Here is an 11,205-nt window from a genome sequence, read left to right on the forward strand (position 1 = left end):
GCCATGTCGGTGAGGTCAATTTGAGATGGGTTTATCCCCAGAAGCCCCATAAATAAACGCAGTTCTCAATGAGGAACACAAACATTATTTTATTATGAAAACACATTAAACATTTTATTATCTGTCACATTTGCTTTCCATAAAAAAGTAAAATGGTTAAAACAGAATTACCTTTTAGCAGCTTAAATAATTTTATATTTTATTCCGCAAAAACAAAAGTATATAATAAGTACAAGAAAAGAAGATCAAAATTCAATGAGATTCTATGACATTTTTCAACATTCACATTTTCACACAATAACTGCACAGCCTCCAAGCAAGAGTAGGTGGCTTATCGAATGTAGAAAGTTAATCTCCAATCTTGGTTCACTTATAGACCTTGAAGTTTGCTGAAATAAAGAAATACTATAGTTTAGTCTCTCATGCACAATACTTACAAGTAAAGCATTAAATATTTTTAGCTATAAACTCATAGTGATTACAAAAACATGGGAAAATGCACTCAGCTACAATGTATGGTTATCCTGTCTTACATTTCCACAGAAATGCGGAGAAAGGGTTTGCCTACCTACAACGTTTAACTATGAATAAGGGAGGTAGATAGCTATAAATTAAGGACTTACCTGTCCTCAACTGTCCGGTTAGAAGGGTAGTACACCTTGAAAGTAAACCCACTTCTTGGGAAGGAACCCTTGAAGAAAAGTACAATAAGGTGTCATGTCACCTCGTAAATCCTGTTTTTCAGAACTCATCTGTACAATGGTCTCACATTACCACTCCCCCTGGACACAGTTGAGCATGTGCACTCCTACTTTAGACTTGCCTGTAAGTCAGTGACTATTTTCTGAACAAGGCACACTGCGTGCTACAAGTTGGCAAGGAGGTACTCATGCAACAATGACCCAAGGTAACCTGGTCAACTTAAAGTGATAGTTCACTTTCAGTTTAAAAAAAGATTTCATTATTAATGTATGTTTCCTATGGGCCCAGACAGTTTTTATGTGCAATACACAGTGTTTTTGATACAGAATGATTCATTGAAAACCATCTGGCTTTACAATGGTTGGTATTAGGACATTGGGCACCACAATTTAAATTAAGACTGTAAAATTCAAATAACTCAAAAAGTAGTTTGAACAGTTATGTTATGTTTTGAGAGATCTTATATATGAATAGATTAATGCTATAATGTTTATTCACCATTATAAACATAAATGCCACTTTTTATATTGTGCCAGTACTTCTTTATGTTATGTCAATGTTGATATAAGAAGTTTTGCGGTAATTTCTCAGGTTGCATGTACCATAGAAAATAGGTCCAACCAAAAATAATATTACATGTATATAAGAATAATCATGTAATATACAACACACAAACAACCTACAAAGGCATAACATCTCTGTCCAAGCTGCTTTGGAGTTACAAAGTCTATTTTCTTACTTTAGACCACAAACACCTAATTCCCCCATACCCGCCTTTGTAAAGCCAGCATATTGTCAGACATTTCCACATATATCCAAAATATCCTTCATTGGAGACACAAAACTGACTGGACCAATCTAAAAAATATGAAAACATAAAATCAAAAACCCAAGAAAGTGACCTATTTTAAGACCTGCCCACTCTGAGGGATGCCATCAATGGTGTCCTGCCTGCTGATTGCTAGACGCAGTCAACAAATGGTCTAGACTAGAACTAGTGATGTGTAGATTATACACTCAAAGCAAGCTCCTTTGCAGACGATGTCACTATTTTTTTTTACACGGTGTGCTATTGGTAACTCCAAATAAATTTCCGTAGCAACAAGGTACTTAATTTACTTCAGTTTTCTTAAAAAATGAATCTCAATCATGTCACATTTTAAGGCCAACTTGGATTGGATTGGTTTGGCAATGCTTTACCGGGTTAATGCAGAGGCAGTCAGTGCTGGAAATGTTGAAGGGATCATATTTGTCTGCAAACACGACAACGTCGGGCACGGGGTACACCCTCAAGGCATAGTCATAGGCCCAGAAAACCGGGCTGACGTACAATGGCAGGGGGGTGAGGTGACCCTGGGACAAGATGGTCTTTACAAACTGTGGAGAAATTAAAAGGCAAGATGTTAAGTTTGTCTTTGAGAAGCCATACCAGCAGCATGTTACAGAGGAGTAATGTCTTTAAAATGATCTGACATAACCTCTACCCAGTCCAAAAAATTATATGAAATAATTCATACATAATCATTAAAAACAGACATACAATGGTAGGCTATAATTAAAACGCCAATGGCAAGGGTACAAAATCTGGCCCTGCATGGCCACAAATCAGGTTTTCTGCTCCCTTCGAACACCCAAGAATCTGGGCATTATAGAGAGTTGAGTACAAGAGACATGAGGTGTAGTGCAAATGGAGCAGAGTGAGGAGAGAAGGTGAAACTAGGGAGTGGTGGGGTGATCAACATTCCAATGTACAGTCATTTTGTTATTGATCGTCTGACTCCTGAAATATGAACACAGTGAGTTATTGTTGAATTACACGATAAATTAAAAACTGAGGTGGACACAGAGGGAGCTTTCATAAATGCTCACACTTACTGAAAGTAATTTTGCATTAATTTAAAACCAAAGTACAAGGGTGGGAATGTGTGATGGTCAACAAGCAGTCATTTTTCTCATATGGGGAAACATATTTCAGTCAAGACAATCTGCTTGTACATACTTAGCTTGTACAAATTTTAAATTGTAATTTAACTGAATCAACTGATCAGCTGGCTGACAGTAACACAACCCTGCACACACTGCAGACCTCCAGGCCAAATGAGCTTCCTTGGACTGGTATTCTCCATCGATAATGGTTCATTCGTTAACTGAACTCACATGGTTAGGAATATCCAGATTTCCACTGGGCAGGCGCACACAATTCCGGCACATTTTGTTCACCAGATCTTCCCTGATCACCACAATCTCCTGACTGCAGTACTGGATCCTGACAAGGGAGGCAAGAGGCAGTCCAGAAAGTTTACAGTCAAAAAACAACATTGATATCCCTTACATTGCGTTATTGTTGCAAAACAATGTAATGGATAATACATGCCAATGTTGGCTCCAAAGTGCAGGTCAATGGAGTAGAAAAGATTCAAATAAAATGCTAATGCTAATTTAGACAGAGTATATTGAGCTGCCATATGCACACACCATTTTGGCAATCATGACCAGGCAAAATGATAGTAATATAAGAAAGGGGGGTTCATTGTTACCTGCATGGGTTGGTGGTAAACACAGAGAATGGCACTCTTTGTCTGAATTCGTCAGTGATGTTATCAGCCAGGGGAGGTCTGGAAAGATGCATTCCCATAACTTAAATCGAGCATTTCCAAACGCAAACCATTTACTATTGCTTTCCCGGCACTTAATAGTGTATCTATTACGCACAAACGCCACTTCTCTCTTATGCCCTGATGATAAAAGTTAACATTGCGTGACATCAAACAACTGTAATCTCCTTCCCTCACCCTTGAGAAGCTGCACTGCAAGCACCCTGACAAAAGAAGGCAGTAATTGGAAAGCTGTCAGAATCAAAGTCCCGCTGTTGCCTAATTGAGATAATGACATTTCCCATTTCAAAGTTTGCTGTAACGAGAATTAGAAAAGTTTCAAATCACGCAACAAGATATTTAAGAAAAGAGGGGAGGAAAATAAACTCAAAAGAATCATTGTACCGTGCAAACATTTTCTATTCATCTTACACATTAATTATTGCTGTAGGATGATGTTCATTCAGTGCTGCAAATAACAGACCGTGCCAGTGCTACACTCACCCTGGAGCTGGCAGAATTGGGTTCAAGACAATTTATCTCCAAGACAATTTAACGTCACCTCATGTTGACACATTTGGTTGTCAAAATGAAGGGACGTTAAATTGTCTTGGGGGTAAATCGTCTTCAACCCAATTCTGACAGCTCCAGGGTGACTGTAGCACTGGCATGGCATGATTTAGTAATATGAATTGGATGTACTGCTGAAGCAGTTAGGTCCTGACCTTTGAGGCATGCTAGTGACCTCTTTACTCACCTGGGTAAGATTGTGCTGGGGCCCGGGTCTTCTGGGCCAGGGACGAACACAAACCGGCTACTGCAGTGTTGTAAGAAAGATAATTTCGTCAAAGGCAGTGAAAATCAAACCACCCCGCATGTTGCAAGCAATCATTTAATGAGCAGGTTATGAATAAAAACTGGGAACCAAAAATGAGAACAGTGACGAGCATACTGCCGTAATGCTTAAAAGATCATTTAAATAAAGTGCTTTAAAACATGAGAACCTGACAGCATTTAGTTGTGTTAGGTATTCTTTTTTATGCTTTTCCACCATTTTGGAATGCCCCATCACATACAGCAGAGCTGATGCTGAAATCTCTGCAGCCACTGTGGTGAAGTGCAGACAAGCATGCACTCCAACTCTGAAGCACATAGCGGCAGCTGGTTCTTTTCACACTGCATACGAAGCTGTAGGAAGAAACTTCATACGCAGCTTTACCGAGCAGACTGCAGGCGTCCACCAGCCCAGTTGGCGGTGCTAGAGAGCGAAGAGGCTCAGATCCCGGCCGACTGAACCATCCCTAACCACGGGTGACACTAATGCCAATTATGCATCGCCCTGCAGGCAATGCGTTCGCAATTACGCTGCACAGTGAAGCAGTGGATTGCCTCGGGTGCACACATTCATTAGCTCAAATGTAACGGCCACTCCTGACAGCTCACCTGCTATGGATGTTGGGATGTTCGCATATCAGATCTGCTAGCACCTTCAGAGACTCTGAAGGGAGAAAAAAATTAAGATTTTAGTAGCACTCCACCAAACTTCAGATAAAATTTTAATTCCAGTAAAATTAAAACCAAAGCACATGTTCAAGAGAATTCATGTGATTTCAGCGTGGGGCAGGACCACCATCCACTAAATGTCTCACCTTTGAGGGATTTAACCTGGTTTTTGCCATAGGGAGCAGAGGAGAAGTTCCCGCAGAAGATGAAGCAGGTGGGAGGCATAGCTGAGTATCCTACAATAAGCAGAAATGAGTGGTGATACGTCACTGTCCTGCTCCTTTCCTCAGGGAAGAATGCATAATCCGAGTCACAGTCTAGTGAGAATTCCCTCAAAATAACCTCCTTTAACACTGGAACAGCCACAGCCCTGAATCAGACAAAGACGCACGACTCATTTATTTGCACTGGCTTTCTTTTCCCTCCAGTGAAAAAAGCCCTGTGATGTTTCCAGTATCTGCACTATATAATCCACTCTGTACAGTATTAAATTACATGCAACAAAAGCTGCATTCACTTAATGTTACAAGTGCTATCAAAATTATAGCAACATATTTCAGCAGCATTCTGTCAAATATCATCACTTATGTGTATTTTGTAAAACTGCATCGTGCCTTCTGTCCATAATATTTTATTTTTAAACTACTGGATCCTTGTGGCTATTGGCTGTGCTTTTATAAGTACAGTTTTCATCTTGCCTAAGCAATGAAATAACAACAGCAAAGACCTGCCAGTTGGCTTCACATCAGCGCTGAAAGCAAAACCCGACCAGTAGATGCAAGTAGAGTGCATACACATATATGTACACCTTCCCAAATCCCCATGAGGAAACTAAATCATTAATTTCCTTGGCAGATGCCATTATTCAGAGATAATCTCAAAGAAAGGCTAAAACACCATACCAGGCTTCTAGGCTGCACAACACCAAAAAAAAGTCAGTTACAGGGTAAAAGTACAGCTAATGTTGCCCTTAAAGTGAAATGGTGTGGAAAGCATTAGATCACCTGAAAACATTGTTTGAATTTTCTCCAGAACCTCCACACTGTCCAGCCACACGTCCGAGACAAAAATGAACATGGCATCCTCATTCTCCTCTTCCAGCTGCCTCAACTTTGCCGAAGCCTTCACTGAAGTGGATGAGGGGCCACCAAAGAAGTTTATGTCCCCGTAATAGGCCCTGTGGGCAGCAAAGAGCAGGCTCAGCCAACCAGCTTTTCATACGCGTCCGCCAACCCAACATAAAAATGGCCAAAACATCATACGAAATGCTAAGCACTTGTGACCACAACAAAGGGATTACGCACTACAAATTCTAGTTTGATTTATGTCAAGTGCACTTCGACTTTAGAGCACAGAATTGCCCTTCCAAAAGTGAGAGATGAATGATGCCTCCTGAATCTCCTATTTGAAGCAGCTATTATGTGCTATTTTAAAATGAATGTGTCCATTCACTCACCTATGCATGAAATAAGCAAAGTGTAATCAAAGTGTTCCAGCAAGGCCATTGTTAAACTCCTGGATATAAACCTCACTGAAAGCGCCGGGGGGCAGGATGGCTCGCTTTACTGATTAGGGAGCAGACGCTCACATTATCCCAGATTGAGAAGCAGGAACTTTTAGTCAGCTGACCTGGTAGTGGAGGAGGGTTCGACGGGAGGGAACCCAAAGGCATTGACGTGGAAAATGGAATCCTCATACCAGCCTGTCAGAGAAAGGGAGAGAGGAGGTTCATTTGCACTGTTATGTTATGCTGTGAGGAGGGTGACAGTGCATTACAAATCTCTAGCAACAGCTTGGGGAAAACTTGGTAGCGTACATTTTGCTCTTCCTAAAAATAGGGTTGAGAACTGGTAACCCGAGAGGCCACAACTCCGGACAGCCACAGCCAGCACATGCCTTATTAGTCTAAATGACCATGTCAGTCAAATATAATGAAGCAAACAAAGTAAGCATGCATCTTAGGTTCGTGAACACATTAATCTGTCCGCTCTTGTTCAATGTGCTCTTGTCCCCAAATGAGATGTCCCTAATCAAACCCTAACCCCATCCATAACCATATCTAAAGACACTGGCTGAAGCAATGTCTCAGCTGGGTACAGAACCCACTGTTTGAAGTATGCATTTGGACATATATTACAGTTCAGCTTTAGATATCCTTCTCTTTACCTTCTGCCAGAACAAAGCAGGACTCCGTGTACAAACCGCTGTGGAACTGGTGAACAAGGGGTTAAAGAAAATCTAAACATCTCTGAAGGGCCTTCTGAGGCACCTTCCTGCAGGGTGCAAATCTTAACACATGCCATCAGATGGTAGAGGTGTTTGACAGGGGCTGGCGGCTTGCACTACATTACGTTACATTACATGGCATTTAGCAGATGCTCTTATCCAAAGTGACTTACACAACTTTTTTTAGCATAGCATTTTACATTGCATCAATTTATACAGCTGGATATATACTGAAGCAATGCAGGTTAAGTGCCTTGCTCAAGGGTACAACAGCAGTGTCCTACCTGGGACAAGTTGCTGTGACCTTTAGGTAACAAGACCAGCCCCTTACACATTATATTACACTGCCGCCACTACAGCACCAACATGCAGGGACACGGTATATCAAACAGCGTATGGTTAAGTACTGTCTCTTTTGGGCTGCTGGCTGTTGGCTTAGTTTTAAAAGGATATTGCTTTGGACATGTTAAGTTGCACGGAGCCACTGGGGTCCTCCAAGTAGAATTTGCCCTGAGGGAGGAAAACAAATCACCGCAAGAATAAATTACAGAATCCAGTTCCCGGTTGACATCCCTAAAACCAGTCCTATACGCCACTTTTCTGGCACATTTACATGACACTGGCATGTTACTGTAACTGTAAACAGTTTCACAACATGTACTCTTTAGGAGTGTCGCAATTAAGTCCAATCCACTTGCATATTGGATGTACGAATAGCCCAAATGCAGTTATGAAAATGTATAGGATGGACCTGCTGTGCAGTTTTAATATACTGCATGTAATAGCATAACACTCTATTTCTATCAAAGAAGTTCAACTCAGTCATTAAAAACACACACAATGCACAATCTATTAATACAAACTAATTATTAATTCTCACTTTTATTTTCAGCATAGCAAATGTGCTAACAAAAAGTGTTTCATTTAAAAAAATGCAGATCATCCTGCATAGACAAAACATGAATGTTACATTGCACATTACATGACCAATTTTATGGCAGAGGGTCTATTTATGTCAAGGTATTTTCAATTAAGACCGGAGTAAAATGATGCAAGATGAACATTACAGACCTGCCAACCTTAGGAAAATATTTTGAGTACCACAATAGTCAGTGTAAGGGTTAGTTCACATGCTTTCACACGTACCACTTCGCTTTGCACGCACACACAAGCCTTTCTTCATAATTCTAGTTTTGACTGTTGAAGTGATCAGGCAAAATTGTATAATTTGACCTGATTCTAAAGTATCACTTGCACTGCACTGGGCTGGGCTATGTTATGATATACTTGCAAGTCAAATGTTTAAGAACACCTGCTTAAAACAATTTTTTCATGATTAATATTTCATTATATGATATGTGTGCCTATACAAACTGATAACCATAAGTGAATTGCATTCAATTACTTAATAAACATGGAAATAATTTACTTTGTATATTGCAACATATGTTTTCATTTTCAAGTATTTACAGAAACATATGTTGTAATGTAAAAAAAATAAAAGAATAAAACCAAGTTTCTGTTCATGATTTCCATTTTTATTTAATTAAATAATTGAATCAGCTTATATAGGCACACATCATATAGGCTTAATGAAGAAAAAAAAGTATTCAATTGAAAAATTATCTAGGAATGTAAGCTTTTGTAACTAGAAGTTTAGTTTAGTTAATGTCATTAGCACTAGCACAATAATCGAAGAATCTCAAGGATATAAATGCAGGTTTGGAAAAAAATATTCATATTGTGTTTTTTGTGGCGAACATTCATAGCCTGTGTTTTTATCAAGACTGCACAAGATTTGAATGTGTGGCCTTCTGCATTCATGACTGAGACTTCATATAGAACTATATGGTGATATGGCTTGGCTCTTACCTCTTTAAGCTGCGTTACCATCCCCAGTACAATTACCTCCCCAAGCTTTGCTGTGCTTCCCAGCAGAGCTTCCACCGTCTTCAACTGAAACCAACACCATTTGCACAACAATTATCACATGACCATGTTTTTTTTTCTCCAACAGCATCTGGAACAACAAAAAGGTTCTCTAAAGCCAACAGAGGGAATTTAGGTTCCACCTGAAATTTGTTCCGGCCTTCCTCTTGTGCCGATCCAATCACAGGCGGTGTGAAGAGCTCATGTCTGTGCGTTCGCTATGGAAACCGGGACATGACATCACTGAGTATAGACACCACTGCAGCAGCCATGTAAGTGGCATACTGAAGTCATTTTAAAGATGCAAGTTTCTTCTTTGGGAAAACAGAATTAAGAGCAGGGAAGAGCAAGAAATTATGGACAGGTAGACGTGGGGTAGGAGGATGAACGTGTGAAGGGCGGAGTTGCTGGAGGCTGCTGACCTGCTGGAGGATGGTGTAGCGTTCCCTGAAGAGCTCTGCCTTATCTCTGGCTGTACCACAGAGACTTGGGGTGGGGTGATTAGTCATGGCAATTCTGAAAGAGAAAGACATTTTTCATCTGAATAATAGTGCAACGATACATTACATATTTGAGCATTATTCCCAAACACAATCTCTTCACAAATTCCAAGCCATCCGCAGAGGAACAGCTACAGACCCTATGGTTGAGACAGTCTGGAATCAACAGAAATTAGGGTCTGCTATGGAACCGCAAAGAACGCGATTTTCAAAATTGAAAACGGTCACTGTGAACCGCAATTCATAACATGCTTTCTAAAAAGGGTTTTATACACTTTATATTCCAAGGTTTGTACAACACTTGGGTTTGAGGGCCAGATTCAGGTGTGAACCTGGCACATAATGTCCATGTCACAGTTTGTTCCTAAACAGACAAAGCTACAGCTTAATTACAGCTAAAGTGCACTGACAGCAAGACAGTGCTCCACAGACTGAACACAACTGCATCAAATAAATACCCACAGCCCACGGGTTGTTTCTGTACTCACGGCATAAATTTTTTCCTCTCGGTGCTGTAGATGTATCTTGGCACATCAAACGCCCCAATAATGTTAAAGACATTGTCGCTGAAAATAAGCAGTACAAAAAGCAATGGACTGAAATAAGACATCCAGCACATAAGATGTAGGTAAATACTGATGAGCAGAGTGGCATTAGAAATCAGGGCATTGTTTACTCACATGGTTTCATCACATGACTGGCTGCACTCCTGAACAGCCGTTTCCACCACTGACAGCTCAATCATACTAGAGGACACTGTGGGCAGGAAGTTTGATTAACAGGTTCAGGCAAGCAGAACACCAAAGAATGAAATAAGATGCAATGCAGCACAGAACTGCAGAAAAAGTGTATGTTTATTAGCACTTTTTACCCAAACAAAACAACGGCACAGCTTAACCAGAAAATATAAAAGGCCATTTTTACTTACAAGGCTGTTTCTCCACTGCATCCAGTACTTTCTCGATAGCATCATCCAGCTCCACTGCACTGACAGACTCCAATACCTCCACCAGATACTTGCTGGCTTCACTGTATGAAGAACACAATCACCAACCTATAATTGCTTCAGTTGTTTCATTACATTACATTATTGAGTCCAAAATATTTATTATCCAACAAGTCTACACAGTTCAGTTCTATCAGACATTAGAGTGCACCACAACTCCTGACCCAGAGCGATCTATTTGTGCATGGGGACTAACTAGTCAATGCATTGCCCATGTATCATCAATGGTGTATCTCATGGATAACTGCGATGAACATGAACTTTATTGTTTATATTAATGTTAAATAAATAAAACATGTAGACAAGTGTACCTAGACATAAACTGTATAACTTTATGTCCGTATGAATCATGGTACAGACGGACGCATCATACAAAGACGAGATAATGTATAAAACAAGTGCCCAGCGCCTAAGTCCATTAACCTTTATAAAGTGTACGGATGAAAAAACAATGATAGTCAACTGCTTAGCTACCTTGCTAGCAAATGTGATTTAAGTCATTGAGGAAGCAATATTGCTCAATCTTGCGATTGAAAACTTTCAATCGCTTAATTGGCAATGTGTGCGGAATACGAATAACATACGGTCGAAGCATAAGTCCCCGCATTTTGAAGCCAGCAGACACTTTTGTCTTGACTTTGCGAATCTCCATCTTCAACAGTTCGCGCTAAATTTTGCACTTCCGCTTCATTCACAACTGACGTCCCTCGGTAACTCTAAAGGAGACTATGCTCATTGCAGTTTA

At 40.2% G+C, this 11,205-nt stretch overlaps 1 protein-coding gene across 1 annotated transcript; it reads right to left on the reverse strand.

Annotated features, from left to right (window-relative positions):
- Window positions 1-57: 57 nt before the first annotated feature.
- On the reverse strand, window positions 58-11,192 carry pole2 (polymerase (DNA directed), epsilon 2). Its single transcript, XM_035425097.1, has 19 exons — window positions 11,045-11,192; window positions 10,383-10,483; window positions 10,135-10,210; window positions 9,943-10,020; window positions 9,377-9,470; window positions 9,098-9,172; window positions 8,898-8,981; window positions 7,479-7,535; window positions 6,966-7,014; window positions 6,429-6,501; window positions 5,804-5,976; window positions 4,946-5,035; window positions 4,740-4,794; window positions 4,054-4,113; window positions 3,240-3,317; window positions 2,860-2,968; window positions 1,903-2,079; window positions 624-691; window positions 58-389 (listed from the first exon to the last, which is right to left on the reverse strand). Exons 1-19 carry the CDS (start codon window positions 11,110-11,112, stop codon window positions 371-373), a joined length of 1,584 nt encoding a protein of 527 aa, XP_035280988.1. The 5' UTR covers window positions 11,113-11,192; the 3' UTR covers window positions 58-370.
- Window positions 11,193-11,205: the final 13 nt, after the last annotated feature.

This window comes from Anguilla anguilla, chromosome 1 (genome assembly GCF_013347855.1).
Source record: "Anguilla anguilla isolate fAngAng1 chromosome 1, fAngAng1.pri, whole genome shotgun sequence".
Lineage (NCBI taxonomy): Eukaryota > Metazoa > Chordata > Actinopteri > Anguilliformes > Anguillidae > Anguilla > Anguilla anguilla.